This window comes from Pristis pectinata, chromosome 2 (genome assembly GCF_009764475.1).
Source record: "Pristis pectinata isolate sPriPec2 chromosome 2, sPriPec2.1.pri, whole genome shotgun sequence".
Classification (NCBI taxonomy): Eukaryota; Metazoa; Chordata; class Chondrichthyes; order Rhinopristiformes; family Pristidae; genus Pristis; species Pristis pectinata.
The window spans coordinates 128,112,439-128,139,843 of record NC_067406.1 but is presented as its reverse complement, the minus strand read 5'-3'; the positions used below and the strand labels follow the sequence as shown (position 1 = coordinate 128,139,843).

At 39.5% G+C, this 27,405-nt stretch overlaps 1 protein-coding gene across 2 annotated transcripts in view; it reads left to right on the top strand.

The window, feature by feature from the left end:
• The first annotated feature begins 6,569 nt into the window (after positions 1–6,569).
• kiaa0232 (KIAA0232 ortholog) overlaps positions 6,570–27,405 on the top strand; it is a 65,267-nt gene continuing 44,431 nt past the window's right edge. For both annotated transcript variants that reach the window (XM_052010107.1, XM_052010106.1), the window contains exons 1-2: positions 6,570–7,068; positions 17,242–17,379. In XM_052010107.1, coding sequence (XP_051866067.1) covers positions 6,925–7,068; positions 17,242–17,379 — 282 coding nt within the window. In that variant the 5' untranslated portion in view covers positions 6,570–6,924. The remainder of the gene's footprint in view (positions 7,069–17,241; positions 17,380–27,405) is intronic.

Below are 27,405 nucleotides of genomic sequence, written 5' to 3'. Positions count from 1 at the left end.
AAGACATGACACATGGCTCACTGTTCAGGAATGTCTCTTCATAAAAGATGCTCATTTGTCAAATGCAAGTTGGAGCTTACCCTGCTTTCTGGGTTACCTGTGGACCTCAGCCCTATGCTTTCTGGTGGTTCTGATGAATTGAAGATTAGTGTGAACAAGTTCTTTGATGCATGCTCTTAGTTCACGATGATATTAAAAAAAAATACTGGTCATGTCATGAGTACTTCATACCAAAATCTGCATGCATATTGAAGCCATGGACAACATAGTTCACTTCTGCTACCTTGACTTGAATTATTATCAGCTCATTTAGCATTGATGGACATTTCTGTGAAAATGTCATTTATGTGAAAATTAGAAAAGCCTTTGCCACATTTGGCAAACTCCCCTTGACTGGTTGCTAACCTAAAAACAAAGATGTCTTCTCAGGCATGTGTTCTTGGCAGAACTATAAGTCTGAAAGGAAGGTCATTTAAGCAGGAATATGAATTGAAGTTCTCCTACCTTCATTGTCTCCAAAGAATCCTTGGACTCATTTAGCACCAATAGATCACCAACAACAGGATGGTTGAGATAATCAGCCTCAAGTCCGTGCAGACCACAGGTCCTTTCCGGGTTGTGGACACCCCATACATACGAACGAGCTTCCAGAAATATTATTAACTTCAAACGAGAACCAGTCTTGGAAAATAAATAGCCTGTTTACATGTAATCTTCCACAGTAATCAGACACTGTTGTGTCTTAAGACCACAGGCTGCCATTTAAGAGAGTTGCTTTGGAAATTGACAAATTGAAATTCACTTTTATTGATACTTGTGTGACAATAATGTATCAAACAATGTAGCATGCACAATGTAACCCAGGGATGGCCTATATGCTAGATGCTCAAAGACTTTCAGTCTGGGACACATGGGGTGTGTACCTCAGTGAATATATTCCAAAGCCTGTGCTCTGGACCAACTCAAGAATCACCTGTGGCACAAGGGAAGACCAATGCTGTGAAATGGTGGCAACAGTGAAAATCCTATCTGCAACCAATCAGTCTGGAGAACCCAGGTCAAGTTTAATGCAGCCATTAGAGTGACACCAAAGAGTCCAGACTGAGGCTCATGGGTAAACAAAAACCAGAATATATTCCAACTTCTTGAGTTGACCTGGTGAGTGGATCTGTGGCCTCTTTGGAAATATTTGCCACTCTCACAACCAGGCTTTTCTCAAATTTGCTGCATCTCTATTCATCTATCAAGAGGTTACAGCCTTCCTGTGTTCTTGGTGACAAAAGAAAAAGTTTAGATAATTTGAGAAAAAGAAAAGAGCAACAGATAACACAGAAGGGTAATTAGACAGTAAGGGCTATTATAAGTAACTCTGATTAAAAGTGAATACAGATGAAAGGGAAATCGCATGGAAGGTGAAACAATGAATGAAATACTGAAGTACTTTGTTTCATTTTTCAGAGTGTTTTTTGTGGAATTAAATGCTTCAAAAAGGGAATTGGAGCAATTAGGTATGTTGCATATGGATGAGTAAATAATAGAGTGAAGAGTGACTTTGTAGAAACTGAAAATGACCCTGGATTCTGATGAGATGGATCTTACAATACTAAAGAAGGTTAGAGAGAATGTGCAAAGACTTAGATCACAAGCTTTCAAAGTCCCTGGATATGAAAGTTACATAATAACTCTAATTCTGTATAATATGAAAGATGTGCTGGAGGACTGGAGAGAACAAGTATAATATATTTCTATGCTGTTAAAATGCTGAATATATCTCCACAGATCAGGCAACAACTGTGGTAAGAGAAACATCTAATTCTTCAGATCAGTAAGCTTTCATCAGAACACTTCCAGCATTTTCTATATCTTCAGTATTTTGTATTTCTTATGATTCACTGTCAAGTGTGGCTAGTTTGGTATCGCTCTTCTGATTCAAAAGATTCTGAGTTTGTGCGACTGCAAAGTATGAGCACTAAAATGTAGGTTGATATTCTATTCTGTGACTCGGGGGTACTATCTTTTGGACAAAATATTAAACAGAGGTTCTGCCCACTATCTCAGATGAACATAAAATCCTGTGGCACGATCTTGAGGAAGAACAAGGAAGCTATCCTTGAAGTGGTGAAGCAGCAATTTACTTCCACTACTTCCAGTATAGTTTTTGAGAAACCAATCTATGTTTGGTTTCTCCAATAGAGGAGACAATGTAATCACCTCACAATTTTATAAAATGACCAGAGCCCTCCTGAAAGCTCCTTTTTTCTATCTAGAGTTGCAGCTAGGCTTTAGGGGAAATTAAAATGAAGGGTCAACTTTGTAGAGCTGTGATGAGAAATTCCTTCATTTGAAACGATTGTAAAACTTTGGCATGCTCTATCCCAGGTAGTATGAATGTTCAGTCCTTAAGTATATTCAAGGCAGAGATGTTTAAATTCTTGGATATTTAGGGAAGGGAGAGATGTGGAGATTATATGAGGAATGTGGTGTCTGGGGTGAAGACCAGCCATTGAAGAGGAGGTCTGTGGGCCCCGATTGTCCTGGTTCTGTTTCTCATGTTGTTAAGTAATCTTCAAAAAGGCAAGGATTGGATAAAATGAACACTTATGTAGAAAGCTGTGAGCTTTTGAATGGTTAATCTGAATTTATAGAAGGCAGATTGCATAAGCCAAATTTAAAGGAATTTTGTGAGGAAGTGTTGATATGCAAATTTTAAAAAATGAGATTAAGTCACATGATTAAGTTGCATGAAACTTCTAAAATTAATTTAAGGATATGTTGGAACTTGCACATGGATCAAAAGTGAATATGGTTAATTGTGAAAGAACTATTTATAAAGCCAGCAGATTGGGCAGAAAGATATCATCATAATTAATGCAGAGAAATGTAGAGAACAAATATTCAATGAATGGAGAAGGAAGTCCAAAAGAAATGAGATAATGATAAATGTATAGAAATAATTGGTTAAGCCCAGCATATTAAATTTGTTAGAGACACTCTTCTTGAGGATGAATTGAGTGAGACCAAAAGATATTTACCTGGCATAATATCAGTGACAAAAGATTTTGTTTGCTTAATGCAGTAGAAACTGATGCTGTGAAGAGGAGAAACAATTATTTTCTTTGATCATTGACTGCATAATGTGCAGGCATAATTGATGAAAGAATAAAAAACGAGGTTTGACTGTTGGAAAATAGAATGCCTGCCAGAACAATTATGGAAGCAAATTTGTATAAGGAATGTGAAGTATGTGGGTAAACTTTGCAAAACTTTAGAAGGGTATTAAAAAGGGAAATAGGAATGGAGCGAAGTACATGCACTTTCACAGAGCTGCCGCAGCCATGTGGGTCAAATGGCTTCCTTCTGTACCAATAATCAAATATGAAAGTTAAATGCCAATCAGTTCTTGAATGTGGAGAAAGCTCACATATACCAACCCAGTTGATGTACTTGTCAACTTCGTTATCTTTCAACTCCAGGAAGAACAACATCAAACAATTGAGGAGAGGTAATTCCATTGTTGTTTCTCATTGAAGTTCAACTCTTGTGATTGGGTACTGTTCAGAGTGAAACTGAAATTGCAACTAATTTGTCACCGAACAAGTTTCTCAAAAAGCAAAGAGATAGTAACCCCAAAACCTTCCCCTTTGAATACTGATTGCACAACCCGACTATCAATCTCATTCCTTCTATCCTTTTAACTGACAATCACGCCCCCTTGCAAAAACCAGATTGGTTGACTTTTGATACCAAACTTCAACCTCCTTCTGATTCTTGTGCCTTCCCCTGCCTGCTTTCCCACTGCCCCACCCCTTCTTCACCACCACCTTCTGTGCAACCACACAATCCTACACTTAGCCCTTAAAATACTTGAAGAACTTCGCAATGGCAAAGTGGATAACAGGAAAGATCTTTGAGTGTGCAAGGCCTCTTCAATATTGCACAGTATCTTGGACCTCGTGCTGCTGAATTTCCCAGACAATGCATTGTTAAACTAAACAATTGTCTTGCCATGAGCAGATCAACCAACGTACCTTTATGAGCACCAACCAGTTTCTATGCAACCTATCTTGGTGCACCAAAATTCACCTTATGATGTAGGGTGCTTGGAGACAGAATCATAGTACTTCTTATTACTCTTGAGTATTGAAGATTGACAGAATTAGTATTTTTCCTTGATAGATGAGGCGTGGATCAGACTTGTTGGATATAGGGAAATAGCAGAGTTTGGTAGTGTGTGATCATTGCAAGCAACAGCATGGGCAGGAAGAATTGGGATCTTACAGATCAAGTAATGACTGTAATAGGAGAAAGGTAATCTGAATGTTTAAGCAGCCCACTAGTTCAACCCATGTAAATGAAATATTCAAATAGCTATTTACAGAAAATGATCAAACACGGAATGTCAATTTTGTTAGGGAATTGATGAAATAGTACCCCAGGAGCTGCTTATTTCTTTTCCACATAGTCACATTCTTCTCAGACTATCTTAATTTTTAAAATTAGATGTTATAATCGAGTAATTAGGGTTGGCAGGAGTGATAAAAAGCAATCACTTTTGTATCTAGTGAATTAGATATTCTTAAAAATATCCAGATGCGTTCCCAGGAATGAGAGTGCTTATTGAATCATCACTAAGAGGGATCGTTAAAGTATTATATACAGAAAGATGTGTTATTGACAGAGCTCCTGTGCCAGGAACCCAGTGTAAATTCCTGCCCTCCCTCCTGTGTGTGCTGCTATGCTGAAAACCCAGTGCAAATCTAATAACCAATTGCTCTATGGCTCAGTGTGGAGAGGCTTCCTGTAAAGCTTGTTACCGTAGACAAATCTCTGGGCTGGGGAAAGCTGTGCAGGTAACAAAAGAGAATGAGAGATAGCAGCAGAAGAGAGAGACTCTCATTCAGTAGAGAGAGACTGCAGGATCCAGTTGAACTGACAACATGTGGATAGGTGTTGCTAGTTCCCTCCAATGGCCGGTACTCATCATGCCAGCCAGGGTGCACCCTGAGCCCCACATTTTAATGCTGTCCGCACTACTTGACCCTCCCTGCCCATCACATGCCCTTGTAGTTAGCCGCTCCACTCTATTCCATGGGGCACTTCATTGCTGGGATGTGCCAATGGAAGGCATGGATTCACACCAGTTTCCCAGCCCAGTAGCATCTAGCCCCAGGGAATATTTTTTTCAAAGTTGTGGTGTGGGTAGTGAGTGGGTTAGCATCTATGAGTGTTTGGACTGGAGGACTGCTATCATAAATAGCACCTTGCAATGTAACTCTAGGCAGGATACCAGTGTGCCAAATAGCAGACGTTCTCATTTTTTTTTGATTCTGAGGTTTCTGCTTCACTTGTTATAAAAATTCAACGAAATCCCCATTTAGTCCTTCACCCAAACTAAACACGTTTGTTATCATGTCTATATAGTCAAACTGTACCATGGATGCACAGCATAGCATGGACATGTATAAATTCACCAATTAGTTAACCTGAGAGGAGTTTGTTTGTGAATCAGAATTACAAGTAAATACTCTGGGATCCAAGAGAGATCAAGGGAAGAGAATCAGTGCGAATTTGAAATCTGGAGAGAGTCCAGGCACCGAATGAAGCAGATTTAGGAACATGTCAACAGCATCACAGTATGAGTGGCTTAAGCACTGGTGCTTTAGGAAGAGAGAGAGGCTGGATCTCTAGATCATGAAGAAGAAAAAGGAGTAAGGGGCAAAGGCTTGAGGTGAGAATAGTTTGAAGGGGATGGAGCACAAATACCTACCAATACCTTGGCCCATGTATGCTGTAATATATTTTTGATGGAAAGTATAAAATCTTCTCTTGGACAGCTAAGGGGTTGAGGACTCCCATTTGAGAAACAGCATTAACACTATAAAGAAATAAATATAACTAATTTTAAAAAATGAAACTGCATCAGACATTGTTCATTACTTATGCCTGTTGTGCCATAAATTTTTTTAAACAAGAAAAGTGCTATCTGCCATATATTTTACTTTTTTTTATAAGTATGCATCCAAAGAAATTCAGAGTTGATAAATCAAGCTGTGGGATTGGGCTATCCAAGTTCAGAAACCAGTGGTAACAGATTGTGTGATGTGCTGTCCTCCCATTATGTTTTAAGTCAATTACTGCTGGGCCTTGAATATTTGAATCAGGCAAGAGCACTAAGGTTTAATTTAAAAAAAATACATGGTCAAGCATATTTGAATTCAACTCTCAATGAAAACGGCAGAGGTATTTGAATTCTGCTTGAGAAGAATGGAAATTGTTGAAAACGTTAAAATTCCCTTGATTAGGTCTGGATATCTCTTGATTCGATTTTGTCTTTCATAATAGCACAACCTAAAACTAAATTAGCTGTGGTGTAATCCACTGTTGATTAGTTGGAGATAGTACACTGCCAGATTACATCAAATTGCATAGAACATACACAGAAGTTGGTCATTTAGGTAAATTAATTGTTAATCCTGAATTATAATTGCATTATAATTACTATTAGTGGCCTAGTAGTTGGAATTTTTAATAGTAACACACTTCTGTACCTCAATCATATTTTTCAGGCTCTACCACAAGTAGTCCTGCAATAACAGCACCATGAAAGGCGTCTGAAAGTGTGCAAACACGGATGAGTGTTTTGCGAGTTGAGATCCTATATCGCCATCTGCCATGCCAGTGGAGTGAAACTTCCATCTATTGACTATCTGCAGCCAGTATAAATGGTAGTCCAAGCAGTTGGTCTTCCATTACACCCGGAGTGAACAACTCCAGATAATTTTTCAATACCAGTCAGGAAAATGCTGCAAGATTTAAGAATGCCTACAGCTTACCTTCACGCATCCAACCTGTGCAGTTGTTGTGGAAGGCCGACCATCTGAAGGATCCTCAAGCTCTTGCCAAAGCCTCGCATCTGCTCCTGAAATGTCTCTCTTTCAAGCTTTGGGTCCAGTGCAGACCTGGCTAGGACAAGAGTTGGAGAAATGTGGGATCGATGCCATGATCTACACTCGCTATGTCCTCAGTCTTCTGCTCCATGACAGTTATGACTACGACTTGCAGGAACAGGTATGTATCGTCATTTTTAAAGTATTTAATACATTATAATACTGATTTCAGAATTGCAAGTGATTTGTTTAGGGTTGTCTTTGTTGTGAAACAAAAATACTTGTAGGATTTAATGTTCTGTTCTCTATAATGTTATATTTGATTTGTAATATTACAGGTGCTTCCAAAAGTACATATTTTCCAGAGTTTTATCTTTTCTACAGCATCTCTTGAACAAAAATGAAATGATTAATTTGCATTATTTGGTGGACTCATTTCTTTATTGCTGGCCAGAGTATTTAACATCATGCCCCCTGATTTGTATCGAACTGATGTTCTTCCTTGGCAATGATTAGATTAGTGTTGAATTAGTTATCACTTAATTTTTTTCAGACTTTTCCTTAGCCTTTTTATCCTTGTTCATTTAGAATATATATATATTTCTTTCTTTCCTCTGATATGTGCTGCTTAATTATCTGCATTAAACTCCACTCACCATTGCTTTGTCCACTTAAGAGCTTTGGGTGGATCCTTCTGTAGTTCTTTGCTTGCTTCATTAGACGTGCCCCTCTTAATTTCATATGGTACACAGATATAACTAATATGTAGTGTAGTTCTGAATCCAGTTGTTCTTTATAAATTAGTTTTAGTGAAGATCTCTTATTATGGATCCCTGGAGCAATCTACTCTATATCTTGACAGTCCAACCTTATTCCCTGAATTAAATTTCCTCTGGTTAGAGTTTGTTCCTATTATTTTAATATGCAGGATAAATTAGAATTTTGCAGTAATTCAAATTAACCAATTAAAATGGCATTTATGTGTTAATTCTTTTTGAAATTAAAATAATAAATGTATAATGGCTTTTCATGTCAGACCTTTATTATGGGTTTTCTGGAATTCCAGGTACACTACACGATTGAGTTATCAGCCACCCAGCTCCCTCTCTAATGCTCTCTGACTTTGACCTCCTGCGTTATTCCAATGAAGCTTAATGTCAGCTCAAAGTTCAGCACGTCGCATTCTATGTGGGCCCTTGGGACTCGACAATGAATTGAACAATTTTAGATAATCAGCCTTTCTTGTTTGGGTCAGAACTTGCTAGTTTCGATGTAACATCATCCACCTGTAACATTAAATTAGATAGCATCTGTGGAAAAAGAAAAACTGATCTGCTAATTTTTTGTTTAATTTTTTTGTTTCTGTTGTGCTCATTCATCTGACTGTATTTACACTTTTCCACACAGGTCAATAGTGATTAATAAGCATTCATTGCCCTCTGTAAGATGGATCGACAACATATTTGTGTTTGCTGGACATCATATCAGACAATCCCATTTTCCTCTCCACTCTACCTCCCCCTTCCCCAAATTCTGCAACTCAAAACAGAGTCCTGTGCTGACGCAGGGTCTCGACCTGAAACATTGACGATTCCTGCCTCCCCACAGATGCTTCTTGATCCACTGAGTTCCTCCAACAGGTTGTTTATTGAACTCAAAAACACATTAGAGATGCTGTCTGGCCTGCTGAGTTCCTCCAGCTTTTTGTGTTTTGCTCCAGATTCCAGCATCCGCAGTCTCCTGTGTCTCCATTAAAAACGCACTTGTTTTTTCACTTTTTCAGTTCTGATGGAAGGTCGTTGAACCAAAATGTTGATACTCGTTCTCTGTTCAGAGCTGCTGCCTGGTCTGCTGATTATCTCCACCTGTTTTTATTTCACATTAAAACATTAACAATTCTTTACAGTTATGTGCCATCAGCTTGGGAATTCACTTCCTCAGGATGTTTTATCTCTCTCATGATGCACTTGTAGATTGTATCCCCTGTTGAAGTATATGTTTAGTTGTATACAGGTTGTACCCAGGTTACGGCAGGGTTCCATTCCTCTGAACTGTTAGTAAACTGAATAGTTTGTAAGTCAAAAATGTGGCCGTGAACAGAGTTCCCAAATGTCAGAAGATGCCTGCAGCCCCTCAGCAAACAAATCCATACCATCGGTCTCCCAAATGCTCGTTTTGTATACACAGGCTGTAAGTAAGTTGGGCATTCCTAAGCTGGGGAGGATGTGTACCATCTTTTCTTCAGTTTTATTATCTTAAAGCCCTACTACATTTGCCATAGAAGTGCTATTACAGCCATTAAATTTAGCAATGGAACATCCTGTTTGCCTTCCCTAGTCATTGCTTCTGTCACGAGATGCAAATTAGAAAAGGTGCTTGGATTAATATGGAGACACGAGACTGCAAATGCTGGGATCTGGAGCAAAAAACAAACTGCTGGAGGAATTTCTCTTGGTTAGCCAGCAACTATGGCAGCTATCGATAGTTGACTTTGCCTCTACAGATGCTGTCTGACTCACTGAGTTCCTCCCAGCAGTTTGTTTTTTGTGTTAATATATTTGCATTAATATACTGTATTTTAATTTAGGAATAAAGATGTCAAGCTGCTTGTCTGGTGCAAAAGGGAAAACGTGGGTGTCATGCTGAAAGGGGTCACATTTAGAGGGGAGATTTGGTGAGAGGGTTGGATATTTGTTTCTGGTTTTAACCCCATTACTACCTTTACTGAATTTTAGTTCTTCTTTGATAACCTTGTTATTGTTATATAAGAAGATTTTTTTTTAATATGTTTAATCCCAGAGCAATGATCTTTATTGATTTATTGGACTATCTTAAAACAATTTTGTTGCCTCCTAAATTCACAGAATGTGGATTTTGATGGTAAGGTCAAGACCCATTGTCCTTGAGAACATGTTAATGAGTTGCTGAATCCAAGCACTGCAGCATTTGTAGTGGATGGACTCTCAGTATGCTATTAGGAATGGAGTTTTAGAATTTTTACCTGTTAAGAATAAAGGACAGACAATCTGCTTTCAAGTCAAAGTAGGTGGAAGTTTAACACACTTGCCGTTCTTGGCCTTCTGAGCATCAGAGGTTGAGTGTTTGGGAGGTGTTGTCATGGAAACATTGGCGAGTTGCTACAGTACATTTGATAGGTGATGTAGTAACGTGATTTGTGGGTGGAACAAGTCTATGTTTAAGATGGTGGATATGGGTCCAGATCATGTAGAATGCTTTGTCCTGGATGAATCCAAGCGCTTTGAGAGTTCTTGGAGCTGTGCATGATCAGATGAGTTGATTGCATTATCTAATCTTATAAATGGTGATAAAATAAAATGGTAATAAAACTTGAATTGTAAGGAGAGATTGGATAGGATGCAACTGTTTTCTCGAGTGAAGGAGGCTGAGGGGTGACCTGATAGAAGTGTATAAAATTAGGAGAGGCATATACAGGGTAGGTAGTTAAATCTTTTTCTCATGGTTGTGGTGTTGAAAACAAGAGCACATAGATTTTAGGTAAGAGGGAAGAGATTTAAAGGGGATCTGAAGGGAATGTTTTTCAACAGAGGGTGGTTGATATTTGGAACACATTTCCAAAGGAGGTGGTGGAGGCAGATAGAATCACAGTGTTTAATAGGCGTTTAGACAGGCACTTGAATAGGCAAGGTATGGACCCAAAGTGGGCAAATGGGATTAGTATCGATGTGCATAACAGTCAGCATGGACATGGTGGACTGAAGGGTCCATTTCTGCACTGTACAACTCCAAGATTTATAACTTAAGGCCCCAAACAGTCAGACATGGGATAATATATAATGGGGAAACAAAGAAATGGCAGAGCAATTAAATAAACTCTGGTTCTGTTTTCATAGAAGAAGATACAAATAATTCCAAAGAATGGTTGGGAACGAAGAGTATAATGAAAAGGAGGAATTAAAGGAAATGAGTATCAGAAATAATGTTGGAGAAATTAATGGAACTGAAAGCCCATAAATACTCAGAGCCTGATAACCTGCATTTCAAAGTAGTAAGAAAGGTAGCAATGAAAATAATGGATGCATTAGTTGTCAGCCTACAAATTTGTAAATATTACGGAACAGTTCCTGCAGTTGGAATGTGGCAAATGTAACCACACTATTTAGAAAAAGTGGAAAAGGGAAAATGGGAAACTGCAGACCAGCTAGCCTCACATCGGTAGTGAAGATGCCATTCTATTATAAAGGATGTGATTACAGGACCCTTGGAAAATATCAATAGGATTAGACAAAGTCAACATGGATTTATGAAAGGGGAATCATTATTGACAAACGTTCTGGAGTTTTTTTTTTTGAAAATATATCTACAAGAATGGAAGGGAGAGCCAGTGAATGTAGTGAAGAAGGGATATACTTGCCAAGGGAGTGCAAAGAAGATTCATCAAATTAGGAAATTCAGAGCCACACAGTCTGGATGCAAGCAGGATGTTTCCCCTGGCCAGAAGGGTGGAGATTAGAATCTGGAGTCACAGAATACAAGATAAGACATTTTAGGACTGAGATGAGGAGAAAATTCTTCACTCAGAGGGTGATGAATCTGGTTGTCAGAGAATGGAAGTGTGCAAAGCTTTAACAGGCAATTGGAGGCTGCAACATACAAGGATGTTTAATGGTTTGTGAAGTTCTTCTGAGAATGTTAAGAAGAAACAAAATAAAAGATTGATAATAAATTTGTGAAATGTATTCAGGAAAGTTTTCTAAGTCAATATATCGAGGTCCCTACTCCGAAGGGTACAATACTGGACCTCCTTTGGGGAAATGAGGCAGAGCAAATAACTAAAGTGGCAGTCAGGGAACACTTAGAATTATAGTCACTAGAACCAATTAGTTTTAAGAGAGTGATGGAAAAGGATAGGACAGCTCCACAGGTTATGTTCCTAAACTGGAGCAGGGCTAATCTGGGGGAGAATTAGGCAGAATTTAGCAGAGGTCGATTGGGAGAGCCTGTTTGAAGGGAAAGTAACAAATGGCAAGTAGGGGGCTTTTAAGACTGTGGCATCACAAGTTTAGGGGCAGCATGATTCTGATTCTGATGTTCCTTTTAGGGTGACTGGTAAACCTGACAAGGAACCCTGGCTGAGAGATACTGAGTCTCTAGTCAAGAAAAAGGAGGAAGCATACATTGGATTTAGGAGGTCTGGGATGAGTGAATCTCTTCATATCTATAAAAAGGTGAAGGATACACTTAAGAGGGAAATCAAGAGGGCAAAGAGAGAGTATGAGATGGATCTGGTAGGCAAAATTAAGGGAAATCCCAAGAAGTTCTATAGATATATTAAGAGTAAAAGGGTGGCTCAGGAGAGAGCAGATCCCCTTAGAGGCTCCTTAGTAGGTCGGCCTATGTCTTGAGCCACAGGAGATGGGTGGAATTTTTATCAAATATTTCTCCTTGGTGTTTACGGAGGAGAAAATCATGGTTGCTCAAGAGATAAGGGAAACAAGTGGAGATGTTTTAGCGGACATTCAAATTACCAGGGAGGAGGTATTTGCAGCCTTACATTGCATTAAGGTGGGTAAATCTCCAGGGCCTGACCGAGTGCATCCTCAGACTTTGTGGGAGGCTGGAGAGAAAATTACAGAGGCCCTTGCGGAGAAATTTGTTTTATCATCAGCCACTGGTGAAGTTCCCAAAGACTGGAAGGTGGCTAATGTTCTGTTGTTTAAGAAGGGTAGCAAGGACAAGCCAGGGAACTACAGGCTGCTCAGCCTGATGTCATTGGTGGGGAAGTTACCGGAGGATGTTCTGAGGGATAAGATTTACTAGAGTTTGGATAGACAGAGTCTGATTAGGAGGAGTTGGTGTGGCATTATGTGTGGGAAGTCATGTTTGACTAATCTTTTAGAGTTCTTTTTGAAGAGGTAACCAAAAGGCTGGATGAGGGTAAGGCAGAGGATGTTGTCTATTTGGACTTTAGCTAGGTCGACAAGGTCCTGCATGGCAGGCTGGTCTGGAAGGTTAGGTCCCATGGAATCCAAGGAAAGCTAGTTGGGTGGATTCAAAATTGGCGTGGAGGTAGGAAGCAGAGGGTGGTGGTTGAAGGTTGTTTCTCAGACTGGAGGCAGGTGACCAGTGGTGTGCCGCAGGGATCAGTGTTAGGACCCTTGTTATTCGTTATTTATATAAATGATTCGGATGCAAATGCACAAGGCTTGATCAGTAAGTTTGCAGATGACACAAAATTAGGAGGTGGTGTTGATAGTGAAGAAGGTTATCGTAGATTACAGGGGGATCTTGATAAGTTAGGGAAGTGGGCTGAGGAATGGCAAATGGATTTCAATACAGTTAAGTGTGAGGTGATGCACTTTGGAAAGTCAAACCAGTGTAGGACTTGTACTGTGAATGGTAGGGCATTACGGAGTGTAATGGAAGAGAGGGACCTAGGAGTTCAAGTGCATAACTCGTTGAAAGTGGCGTAACAGGTAGACAGGGTGGTGGAAAAAGCATTTGGCATGCTAGACTTCATCAGTAAGGACATTGCGTACAGGAGTTGGGACATTGTTGCAGTTGTATAAGTCATTGAGGTTGCACTTGGAGTACTGTGTACAGTTTTGGTCACCCTGTTATAGGAAAGATGTGGTTAAACTGGAAAAAGTGCAGAAAAGATTTATGAGGATGTTGCCAGGACTAGAAGGCCTGAGTTATAGGGAGTGGCTGGCCAGGTTAGGTCTTTATTCCTTGGAGTGTAGGAGATTGAGGGGTGACCTTATAGAAATGTAGAAAATTATGAGAGGCATAGATAAGGTGGGTGGTAACAGACTTTTCCCCAGGGTAGGGGAGTGTAAAACTAGAAGGCATAGATTTAGGATGAGAGGGGAAAAAAGGACCTGAGGGGCAACTTTTTCCCATGTAGAGGGCAATGAGTACATGGAACAAGCTGCCAGATGAAGTGGTTGAAGCAGATACAATAGTATCATTTAAGAAGCACTTGGATAGGTGCTTGGAGGGATATGGGCTGAACACAGGAACTTGGAACTAGCTGGGTGGACAACATGGTCGGCATGGCCTGATTGGGCCAAAGGGCCTATATCCATGCTGTATTACTCTATAGTTTAATTGAAGGAGTGTATCTCCAGGATTGATTACTCAGAGAATGAATCAAACATGCATGAGATAATGCTCAATACCCCAACATAATATTCTTTCTTTATGCAGCATTCATAAATCGGGAAGTTTAACTTGCTTTACCAAGACCCAAGGTCTCAAAGGGCTCCTAAATCATAAAGGATAAGAAACAATGGGTCCATCTTGGAGCCTCAACAGAAGCCAGAAGACCTGATTGTCACTAGAGTCAGAAGAGATATCTGGATTGGGATAAGATGGAGAAATTCCTACATGATGAAGCAAGGTCATCAGGAAAACATGATAAATGAGGTCCTTATATGAACTGACAGGAGCAATCAGTTCCATGCGCCTCTGTTCCTGATGGCTCTGTGCCAGTAACTAGGATTGGTGAAGTGGAAAGGTGGAGGTGATACTTAGGCAAGCAATAGCCCAGCTACAACAGGATGAAGATGGATGAAATGGGTCGGATTTGGACTGGAATATCAATGTGGTACTGTCTCAGTGGAAGAAAACAGAAGGAATAGAGGACCCTAGGATCAACACTTGCAAGGAGACACTGAGTCTGGAGCTTAGAACAAAAGGAGGTCAGGAATTTGACTGAATCTGGAGCAAAAAAACAAACTGCTGGAGGAACTGAGCGGGTTAGGCAGCATCTAGAGAGGGAAATGGACAGTCGACATTTCAGGTTGAGACCCTTCATTTTTACTGAAAGAGTAGAGGGAAAATAACTGGTATAAAGAGGTGAGGGAGAGGGGTAGGGCCAGAGCCGGCAAGTGAAAGGGGGATCCAGGTGAGGAGGGGTGATTGGCAGATGGAGGGAAAAGTGGAAATAGTGACAGAGACTGGGAGGTGATAGGTGGAGGCATTAAAGGGCTTCAGATGATGGAATCTGACTGACTGACTCCCTGGTCTGCTCATTCTTTCCCACTCACCCCTCTGACCCTTGGCACTTTCCCCTACAACCACAGGATATTCAACTCCTATTTCTACATCTCCTTCCTCACCACCATCCAGGAATCTAAACAGCCCTTCCCGGTGAGGCAAAGATTCATGCACATCTCCAACCTCGTCTACTGCATTCAGTGTTCCCAATGTGGCCTCCTCTACATCAGTGAGACCAAACACAGACTGGGTGACCAGTTTGCAGAGCACCTGCGCTTTGTCTGCAATGGCCATCCCAAGCTCCCAGTCACTTGCCATTTCAACTCCCCTTCCCATTCCCACACTGACCCTCTCTCATCCCACCTGGTTCCATCTGCCCCTCCCCCTTTTTCTTTCTTTTTTTCCCCTTCCCCCACCTGGCTCCAACTGCCCATCGTTTCTCAGCCCTCCTCAGTCCACCTATCACCCACCAGCACCAGTCTCACCCCTTCCTTTCTCCTCTGTATACCAGCTACCTTCCCTCTCCACTCTTCATCCTGAAACGTCAACAATTCCTTTCCTTCCACAGATGCTAATTGACCTGAGTTCCTTCAGTAATTTGTTTTTGGCTCTTCATCATGCAGGTTGTGGGTTTGATGCGTTTTTTGATGTTGTAGTGGAATATTTTATTTCTGGAGTGTTTTTTTTTCAGTTCTTCTTTCAGGATGTTTGTCTGGTCCTGGACCTAGTGTTTTCAGCCACTTCTTAATAATGACTGGACTGGCTTATCTGAGGGTGGGGAGCTTGGGAGGAGACTGAAATAGATCCTTCATTCGGCACAACAGTGGATGTAGGTAGTACAAGGTAAAACAATAACCAAGTGCAGAATAAAGTGTTATAGTTACAGAGAGAGTGCAGTGCAGGTAGACAATAAGGTGCAAGGTCATAACAAGGTAGATTATGAGGTCAAGAGTCCATCTTAGTCCATTATTGGTGTTGGTTTATTATTGTCACTTGTACCGAGGTACAGTGAAAAACTTGTCTTACAAACCGATCTTACAGGTCAATTCATTACACACTGCAGTTACATCAAGTTAGTACAGAGTGTATTGATGTAGTACAGGTAAAAACAAAACAATAACGGTACAGAGTAAAGTGTCACAGCTACAGAGAAAGTGCAGTGCAATAAGGTGCAAGGTCACAACAAGGTAGATTGTGAGGTCATAGGTCATAGTCCATCTCATTGTATAAGGGAACTGTTCAATAGTCTTATCACAGTGGGGTAGAAGCTGTCCTTAAGTCTGGTGGTACGTGCCCTCAGGCTTCTGTATCTTCTACCCGATGGAAGAGGAGAGAAGAGAGAATGTCCCGAGTGGGTGGGGTCTTTGACTATGCTGGCTGCTACACCAAGACAGCGAGAGGTATGACCCTTTCTATTGAATGCTGCTTTCATTTAGCAGGCATGTAGGCCTGTGAAGTAGCATCACAAATGGGCAGCTCACTTTTAGGTACATTGATACTGTTCCAAAGTATTCATTGAACCAGGTTTGGTTCTGTAGTTTAATGGTCATGGTAGTATTACAGAACAGGTTGGCCATGAGATTGTTGGATTGTGGTGGATTAAAGTTCTGTTACTGCTGTGGCCAACAGTGCTTCATGGATCTCAGTTTTGAGCTGCCGATTTTATTTTGTATCTAACCTATTTAGCATGATAGTAGGGCCACGTAACAGGATAGAGGGTGTTCTCGGTATGAGGATGGGACTTAATTTTGACAATGCTTGCTCTTTCATTTCTCATAATCAATACTTTCAAAGATTGATACATCTGCTTGGTTAGGTTTAACTCTTGTGTTAGTTCCCCAGCTATTGGTAAATTGGTTTATTATTGTCACATGTACCGAGATACAGTAAAAAAAACTTTGTTTTGCATGCCACCCATACAGATCATTTCATCACATCAGTGCATTGAAGGTAGTACAAGGGGAAACAATAACAATGCAGAACAAAGTGGTGCAGTGCAGGCAGACAATAAGGTGCAAGGCACAGACTCAGACCTGTAAATTCCGTAGCACTCCTCGCATTATGCATCCTACAAAACTTAAGTACAAATTTTGTATTTGTAAAGGTAATATCACAGAAATCAAAAAAATGCTTTTACAATGTGATGGGCTGACAACCAATGAGGTTATGGACTCATCCTTGTAAAAATGTGTAGCGCTGAAGACTTGGAGACTTTGGCTTAACCCAAATATTGTTGCATATTTTCAGTCATCTGCTTTAACTGTTATGGAGTACCATCTAGGCCATGGTACTGAGATACAGGAAGCAGCACTTGGAATTTTAATATGGTGGGTTTTCTATACTCTAATTCTCACACTTTGATTTTATAAAACAGGAAAATGACATCTTTTTGGGTTGGGAGAAAGGAACATCCAAGAAATGGGGAAAAGGAAAAAAGAAGTGTTCAGATCTGAGTCTTGAGGAAATGAAGAAACAGGCTGCTGTTCAGTGTCTGCGTTCTGCCTCTGATGAAGTAAGTAGAATTACAAAACTAAAAACCTTATGAAAATTGCTGTTAGAGCATCAATTTGTTAATATTAACACATTTATATAGATTATATCTAAAACTAATATTATATTGGTTTTATATTAGTTATAAAACATTTTTATAACTAAAACATTATATTTTGCCTCTATCTTGCTCTGCTCAATATGAAGTTGTATTTTTCTTTCTTATTTGCATACATAGGAACATAAAATAGGAGCAGGAGAAAGCCATTTGGCTCTTTGAACCCACTCTGTCATTTAACAGCTTATTCTCTATCTCTATCATATTCATACCTGTTGACGCCTCTTGTGTCTATCTCTCCTTAATTTATATTTAGCAATTGAGTCTCCACCACCTTCTGTGATAGAGGATTCCACAAATTCACTACCCTCTGAATGAAGAAATCTCTCTTCCTTTCAAACCTAAAAGCTTTGCCCCTATCCTGAGATTGTGACTTCTCATCCTAGACTCCCCAGTCGGGGGAAACGTCCTCCCCACTTCCAATCTTTCTAGCCCTGTCAGAATTCTGTATGTTTCAATGAGATCCTCTCTCATTCTTCTAAACACCAATGAACAAAGGTTTATTTGATTCAATCTCTCTTCATACAACTATCCTGTTATCCCAAAATCAGTCTGGTGAATCTTGATTGCATTCCCTCTGTGGGAGATAGAGTTTTTCGGTAATCCTTTTTTGTGAATAGCTGAGGCCCAATTCCTGCAGTGCTTCATTTGTAACCCCAAAAAAGTCTCCTTTGTTCCTACTCTGTTTCCTGTCAACTAATTACCAATCCATGCATGTGTATTACCCCTAATCCCATGTGTTTTAATTTTGCACATTAACCTCTTACCATAATAGCATATCAATGGATTTTGCCAGTTCAATTGCATAAATCCCCTGTATATTTGCTGTTTTTGTTTACCGGAATTTATTCCATTTATGCTTTGTTAACCTTTTGATTTAACTGAGAGAAAGCATTTTAATTTGGTATAATCTTGGGGAAATTAATATTGAAAATTGTATTGAAATTCTATGAAATGCTTAGAAAGCAGGGTTTTGATTCATGGTTTAGTTTGAAGTTTTCATTGTTTTATTATCAAGCGCTCTAGTAATTTTTATTGATTTAACCATGGTAACTATGGCAAGCAAAGAAGCACGGAAATGAGATTTGTGTGGGATGGAAACCTAAATTAAGCAATTTCCCAATCTTGTGATCCCATCATCTTTTATCACTTGATCAGTTGCTTAAAAGGAGCAACTTATTTTCATAATTGTAGCAGGTCAAGAACATGATCAATCTATATCAATATTTGTCATTTACTGCAGGAGTAATCAGTTATTATGTCCTATTTTGTTTGAAATTTGTCAACAAACTATTGACTTTGAATTGTATTATATATTTCACTACAATAAAGGGAGAAAACCTTTCCAAATCCCAAACAGATTTTAATTTGATAGTTAATGCTGTTCAGTTGCTTTGTATTTTGTTTCAAAGTTCAAACGATTTAATCACATATCTGTGGGGCTTATTTGAAGGCATTTTAAAATTGGCATGAACACTGAGCAGGTGAGCATCATCTGAAAGAAAAACAGAGTTAACGCTTCAGTTTTGTTGTTCGTTCCCTTGTATTCTGGCGGATATTTCAATTATTTTCTGTGTGCCGGCTGGGAGGTGGTGGTTGGTTTTCAATTAGTTTCCCTATGTGATGTCCAAGTGAATAGGTTTGTCTTGATAACTTGGATAAAATTGAATCATGATTTGTCTTCTTATGGTCAAGTGTGTATAATCCTGGTGCTGTGGGTTTTTTTTTGTTTTCGAGCTTATGCTTTTTCTGTGCTGTAGTTTTTCTATGGTTTTATGGTTTCTAATACTTTAGTTTTATCCGGAAGATAAAATTTCTCTGTTTGAAGCTAATTTGGGGGAGACGGTTTCATCTTCGTTTCCTGTTTATATTCACCACATTTTGTTCACCATAATGAAGGTTTTCAACCTTTTGCTCTTTCCCACTAAGCAAGGCAATAAATTTATCCACCTGACCACCTCGCTTGTTAACCTCTTTCCTAATTGAGAGAAGCAGCTTTGATGGACCTTAATGTAATTCTTACCACAGTAATCACTCAGACCATGGTATTCCTCTCTCCAACACCCATCTCCAATCCTCTCCAAAAAGCTTTTCTTCATTCATCCCTTCATAAGGATCATCGTCTTTCCTCCCCTGTCCCCCTCCCCTGTTAAATGTTATTTTTCTCCCATTCACCTCATTATCCTCCGTCCTGCCATCTACTTGTACTTCAGTTAGTATTGTATTCTCTCAGTCCCACATTAATGCATTAGCTCAGATCTGTGCTTAATTTGTGAAATGGCTCTTGAAATTATGGCATCACTCAGATGTTACTAGTGAAACAAGGTTGACTTTTTAACTAATATTTGTTAAAAATATCACATTTTTGCGATCATATAAAGATTACACAGTCTTTTTTCATCGTAATTTAGTCAGGGACGTGCTGTTGGCCTTGAATATTTTTCTCCATCTTCCTATGTTGAGACCAATACGTATTATTGTCTTGTTGGGAAGAAGTGCCGAATATGTCCTAGTACTGGAATCTTTATCCTGATTTAACATAATAAATTCTAAAGCATTGAAACATGGGTTATTTCAGTTTTTATAGTCTGCAAAGTCGTATATGTATCTGAATTTGCCATGATTGAGGATATTTAGAAAAAAGTAGTAGTTCATGTATACCTTTTGCAAACTCTAGACAACCCAAAGCATTTCACAAATAGTGAAATACTTTTGGAGTGTGGTCACTGTTAAAATGTGTAATATGACACCTTGCCATTTCAATAAGTAACAAAAATAATTAGACTTAAATCTTCTAGATTCAATACAAAGAGCAGCCATAGGGAATCATTCTGCTTTAAGTTACTTCACGTGGATTGGCAGCTGATCTCCACAACAGCTGTTTAATCTGCCTCTGACATTCTTCGCATTAAAGAAACTGATCTGTCATGCTGCACAAGTGCTATCCCTGATCAAGGGCACCACTGCATGTAGTGAAGCACAAAACTCAGAGTCTTCCAACACAGAAATTATGCCTTGATAAAAGAGGTAAGTTTTATTATATTAAACATGCCTTTTTATTTAGAAAATAATCAAACTGACAACTACACTTTCTTCCTTCTAAAATTTTAGTTACTTGTATGTTAATATTGCATTAATTGTTTTGCTTTTCCTCCTATTATATGTACACTTCAGGTTTACTTAATTATGTAGGGACAAGGTGGAAAATATTTTGCTGCTTGCATTCACTTTCAATTGTTACCACTAACTTTTCGCTGGTTCACTCTGTTTGATTTTTCTAGTTCACTGTTATGTTGTGTTTTGATCTTTTTTTCAAAAAGTTTGTCAGTGAATTATTGTTTTTCAAGATCTTGATTTGACCCCTTGATGTGGTTTTGTGAAGTCTAAGCAACTCTTTGTGCTTTGGATTTTTGTTTGACTGTTAGAATTTTGTGAGCTTGGACAATTTCCTTGCACTTTTATCTCATTGGCAGATTGATTCCAAATCACAATGATAATGTAATAAAAACAGAAAATGCAGCAAACACTCTGAAGTTCAGGCAGCATTTGTGGAAGTGGAAAGAATTAATGCTTCAGATTGAAGTCCCTTCATCAGAGCTGGTAAAGAGAGATTTTAAAAATAGATAGTTTTAAGTTGCAGAGAATGTGATGGGAAGATTGGGGAGGACAAGGGGAATATCTGTAATATGGTTAGGACAAGGTTGCCCTGGGGATGTATTGTCGGGATCATCCAGTCAAATTCATTAATAGGGGCAATTAAAGGGTGATAAGATAGACAAAAAATATAGTGTGTTGTTACGAGCAGGATTGTAGAAAGGAGGGAAATAAATTAAGCCGGTATCACAGATGGATGTGGGCAGAAACGGTCAGTTCTAATACAGAGAGTAACCTGAAATTGGAGAATTTGATATTGCGTTGAAAAGGCTGCAAGGTTCCCAAATGGGAGCATTACAGTGCACAGGCTACAGGGAGGCAAGAATAGAAGTGGGATGTAGAATTAAAGTGGTAGGCAACAGGAAGCGCAGAGTCATTCCTGATGACAAATAATCCCCTTATCCTTTCTTTCCCTCCTGCCACACTCACTACAAGTTAAAACTACATTTTTTTTCTATTTCCCTATTCTATTGATGTGTCTTTGACCTGAAACGCTAACTGTTTCACTTTCCAAAGGTGCTGCCTTACCCACTGAGTGTTTCCAGGATTTTCTCTTTTTATTTCAAAATGGTGTTGCTCAATCTTTTATTTAAGGTGAATGTCATCTCTCAAGGTATTTCATCTCCAATAGGAAAGCTGTGACTTCTGTTTGAGGCATAAATATCGATTAAAATCCAGAGCATACAGTAGAATTCACTTTAAATTGTCTACTTGCTCGAAAGTAATCCCTTAGCTAGGCCTCCTATCCCTCTCCCTCAATATAGATTGGTTTATATCATTCTCGAGCTCACCCAAAATATCAAATCTCTTTGCCTTGAACACTTTCTTGAGGGTCTCTAGAGAAACTAAGTCACCTGGAAAATCGCAAGCTTTCCTTTTCCTTGAGATTCTTGCTACCCTGTGCAACATATTTCCTTCACAGCCACTTCCTTTTGTGTTCCATTTTCTTGGCTTTTTGAACAGTGGTTATACATCACAATTAAGGCCTCCAAGGATATTATCAGCAACATGAGTGTTGAAGAGAATCAAACCATAATTTGAAGTTACTGAGAGGTGGGAATTAAAAATCCCATTTTGAAATCAATTTGTTGTTTGATTCTAGGTCTTGGAACTGTAACATGGCAGAGAATCATGTCGCTCATCATTTTCAGCTGAAAGCATAATCAATGGCAGTTGCTAATGCAACAATTTCCAACCTTCTCAAACCTTCTCTTCAACAATTATAATGGAGATATATTTTCATTCCAGGTTTATTCTAAAAGCCATTGACTTCACTGAATGAAATACCAATTGAAAATGGATATCCTCTGCCCTTTTTAGGATTGATCTAAATAGTTCTATTCCAATAAAAATTCATGTAAACTGGGTTGTGCATCGTAGCTCAGGATATTTGTACATGGTGATGTTAATATTTTAAATTTGTGCAGAAATATTATCTGTATACCAGTTACCAAGGTCTGGCAATGCTCCCCTCACTATTTGTTTAAAATGGGTGGGGGACAGAGATAAAATGCTTTGTAGTTCACCACAGAACAATCTCCCAAGGTACTTTTGTGTCATAGTTGTATCTCAGAAGTGTGGTTGCAATACTAGCAGTTTGTAGCTCCTCCACAACTATTAATAAATTTAATATATTGGTTCCCTGCTCCAGACTGAATCACAGTATTCCTAATAATCCTTAAAACTGGAAGGTAATTTCTTTCACAAATCCACTTCTATGGTTAAACTATTGAGGCTGTTTGATGTCCACCGATACTGAATGTGCAAACAATGGGGCATTTAAAAGACTTAGATAGACACATGGAAGTAAGAAAAATGGAGGACTATGGGCTGTGTAGCAGGGGAGGGTTAGATTGATCAGGGAGTAGGTGTTTATATAGGTTGGCACAACATCATGGGCTGAAGGGCCCATACTATGCTGTATTGTTTTATGTTCTATGTACTGGCAGAGAGGTTTTTGTCATGTTCAACCCAGAACCAAGTTTCATATTTTTCCATGGATCCCCCACACAGTGCCTTGGAAAACTCTCTTTGAACCTTAGTTTTCTCCCCAAACTTGTCAGTTTTCTCTGTCTCTCGACTTCTGTGAACTTTTCTTTCACCTGTCCAAACCAGTCTCAAATTCCCTCCTGGTATATCTTTTATTTGTCTGGTGCCATCTTCCTCTTCTTTTTAAAACAAAATCCTGATAATCTTTCTTTGTCAAGGCTTTGGTCACCCTTTATGTTCTTTCACTCCATGGCTTTGTATCAATTTCCATTTTTTAAGATCTTTATGTTAATGATGTATAAGTGATTGATTGTCATTATTGAAGACAATACCACTGATTTACTGCTTATTAACTTTGTGTCAGTAGTAAGTCATGGGTTTGGCCTGCATTTTCTGATGTGTACTTTCAGTAATTATTGGGAATAGCAAAAGCAAAATTCATGCTTATATTTCACAGGTGACTGGAACTTTAACAGTTTGCAGAGTTAGGTTGTGGAAGAGCAAATGACATTCTTAGCACGTATTTTGGGGAGTAGGGGAAGTGTTGGGGACTGTTGTTATTGGTGTATATATTTTTTTAAATTGTAAGAATTTTTTTAATGTTGTAATTTCAGATCTGTTCTCCACCTTGTCGTTTGGTTGTTTCGAAACAAAAAATTATTTTGTTTGTTTTCCAGATGGGTAATAGCATGATGATGTCACAATCTAATTTTCTGTAAAACTAAATAGTTTTAATCAGAAGCATAGGTGGAAATACAGGGTCATTGTGTGGCAACTTCTCCTCTGCTATTCAAAATTATTTTTTTCTTAATGAAATTTTATGATTTCCAAAACAACTCCTGCTGCTATAGGCTCCACATTAACTCAATGACTGACATATATAAAAACACAAAATATTGGCAATACTGAACAGGTCAGGCAGGATCTGTAGAGAGAAAAACGGAGTTAACATTTCAGGTCGTTGACTTCTCATCAAAACTGGGAAAAGTGAGTTTAAAAAAAAGTGTGTTTTAGGTTGCAGAGGAGGAGGGGTAAAGACGGCAAAGGGCACTGTGAAAGTGGCAATCAGGAGAATACAGTGATAGAGATACTGTTGGTGCTTTCTAAGAGAAGGTGGTGAATGCTTATTAATCAAAGCTGATCTTTCTGGAGGAGATGTAAATAGAGTGAAATGATTGCGGGCAGAGTGGAGAATAAAAACATTGGAGCTGTGAGATGTAGAACACAGCTGTTGCTGAAAATCTGAAATAAAAGAGAATGCTAGAAATACATAGCATACCGGGGAGCATCTGTGGAGGGAAAATAGACTCAGTTAAGGTTACAGATCAAAGACTTGCATCAGAACTGTCCAGTTCGGACACAAGTTGGAAAGGCTGGTTACCTGGAATTGTTGAATTCAGAGCTACATTTTGACTCGGAAGAAGATGAAGTCCCATTCCTTGAGGTTTGTGGGAACAGTATAGAGGCCAAAGGCAGAGGGGTCAGAATGGTAGTTGAAGGTCTAAAGTGACATTCTGCTTCCATGCGGTGGTGAATCTCTGGAATAGTCTGCCCTGGCCGGGGATAGAAGCTGAATCATTAGAAGTATTGAGGTGGACAAATGCTTGATTTGAGGAATAGAGGGGTTGAAGCCAGCATAGATCAGCCATGATCATATTAAATGGTGGGGCAGTCGGGAAGAGCCTGATGGCCTACTGCTCTTATTTTCTTGTGTTCTTGTGACATGCAGCTGCAAATTCAGGATTTCCCTTGCAGACTGAACAGACAGAAGTGTTCTGTGGAGTGGTCAGCCAATCTGTGTTTGGTTTCTCAAATGCAGAGGATATCACAATTTGAGCACCAGCTGCTGTGCACTAAACTGGAAGAAGTAAATATCTGTCTCACCTGGAAGAACTGAGTTATAGATGTCCTGTTGGAGGTTTGGGGAAATGTTTAGTGTGATAATTGTGTACCTAAGATGACTTCTAATGCCAACCACCTTCCGGCTTCACTTTGCCATCTTCTCGCGGCTGCATCTGCCTCATTATATTATGTCCTTTTGGATTACTGTTCTTTTGATTTCTTTTTATCACCAGCCTTGATTTGAATTCCTCCTAGATATGCCTATTGATTTACCTTATTTTACCCAAACTTGCTGTCAATCAGTCAGATCAGATACATTTGTTTTTAAGAAAGCTAAATGCCTTGGAATTTATGATGACAATAACAATGAAATTGCACTTATGATGGACAAAATCAAATTATAACTATTGAATTGCTTACTGGTTAAGTAAATCCAGATGTTTCCATCAGTGATTACCATAGGACCATAAGACATTGGAGCAGAATTAGGCCATTCGGCCCATCGAGTCTGCGCCACCATTCGATCATGGCTGATTTATTTTTCCCTCTCAATCCCATTCTCCCCATAACCCTTGATGCTCTTACTAGTTAAGAACCTATCAACCTCCACTTTAAATATGACTTGGCCTCCACAGCCGTCCGTGGCAATGAATTGCACAGATTCAACACCCTCTGGCTAAAAAAAATTCCTCCTCATCTCTATTGTAAAGGAATGTCCTTTATTCTGAGGCTGTACACTCTTGTCCAAGACTCTCCCACTGCTGGAAACATTCTCTCCACATCCACTCTATCCAGGTCCTTCAATATTCGATAGGTTTCAATAAGATTCCCCCTCATCCTTCTAAACTCCAGCGATTACAGGCCCAGAGCCATCAAACACTCCTCGTACGTTAACCCTTTCATACCCAGGATCATTCTTGTAAACCTCTGGACCCTCTCCAATGCCAGCACATCCTTTCTCAGATATGGGGCCCAAATTGCTCTCAATACTCCAGATGTGGTCTGACCAATGCCTTATAAAGCATCAGTATTACATCCTTGCTTTTATATTCCAGTCCTCTCAAAATAATGCAAATATTGCATTTGTCTTCCTTACTACTGACTCGACCTGCAAGTTAACCTTTTGGGAATCCTGCAGTAGGACTCCCGAGTTCCTTTGCACCTCTGATTTCTGAATTTGCTCTCCATTTAGAAAATAGTCAATGCCTTTTATTCCTTCTACCAAAGTGCATGATTGTACACTTCCCTACGCTGTATTCCATCTGCCACTTGTTTGCTCATTCTCCGAACCTATCCAAATCCTCCTGCAGACTCCCTGCTTCCTCAACGCTACCTGCCCCTCCACCTATCTTTGTACCATCCGCAAACTTGGCCACAAAGCCATCAATTCCGTCATCCAGATTATTAACGTATAACGTGAAAAGTAGTGGACCCAACACCAACCCCTGCGGAACACCACTAGTCACCAGCAGCCAACCAGGAAAGGTTCCCTTTATTTCCACTCTTTGCCTTCTGCCAGTCAGCCAATCTTCTGTCCATGCTAGTACCTTTCCTGTAATACCATGGGCTCCCATCTTGTTTAGCAGCCTCACGCGCGGCACCTTGTCAAAGATGTTCTGAAAATCCAAGTAAAAAACATCCACTGACTCTCCTTTGTCTATCCTGCCTGCTGCTTTCTCAAAGAATTCCAACAGATTTGTCAGGCAAGATATCCCCTTAAGGAAACCATGTTGACTTTGGCCTAGTTTATCATGTGCTTCCAAGTACCCTTCCAAGTACTCATCCTTAATAATGTTACCAACCACTGAAGTCAGGCTAACTGGCCTATAGTTTCCTGTCTTTTGCCTCCCTCCCTCCTAAAAGAGTGGAGTGACATTCGTGATTTTTCCAGTCCTCTGGAACCATTCCTGAGTCTAGTGATTCTTGAAAGATCATGACAAATGCCTCCACAATCTTTTCAGCTACCTCTTTCAGAACCTTGGTGTAGTCCATCTGGTCCAGGTGATTTATTCAGACTCTTCAGCTTCCCAAGCACCTTTTCCTTAGTAATAGCGACTACACTCACTTCTACCCCTGACTTTCTTGAATTTCTGGCATGTTCCTAGTGTCTTCCACAGAGAAGACTGCAAAATACTTAGTTCGTCCACCATTTTCTTTGTTCCCCATTACTACCTCTCCACCGACATTTTCCAGCGCAGTTTCCATTACTGCACCTCCACAGGAGATATTATTTCAGTCTTTGCTGAGGCAATCAAAGTAGCATCAGTGAATTGACGAGGACTTCAACTTTTTATAAACTACTTTCATTAAAACAAAGCTTAAAAATCTTAGCTTTGCCAAATGAGGTGTGACTGAGTTTTTAAAGCATGGTAAGGATTAGAGTTTTGAAAGATTGGGGGATTGAGGGCTATGGGGATCTGACACAGGAGGAGTTGAGGCCTGGGA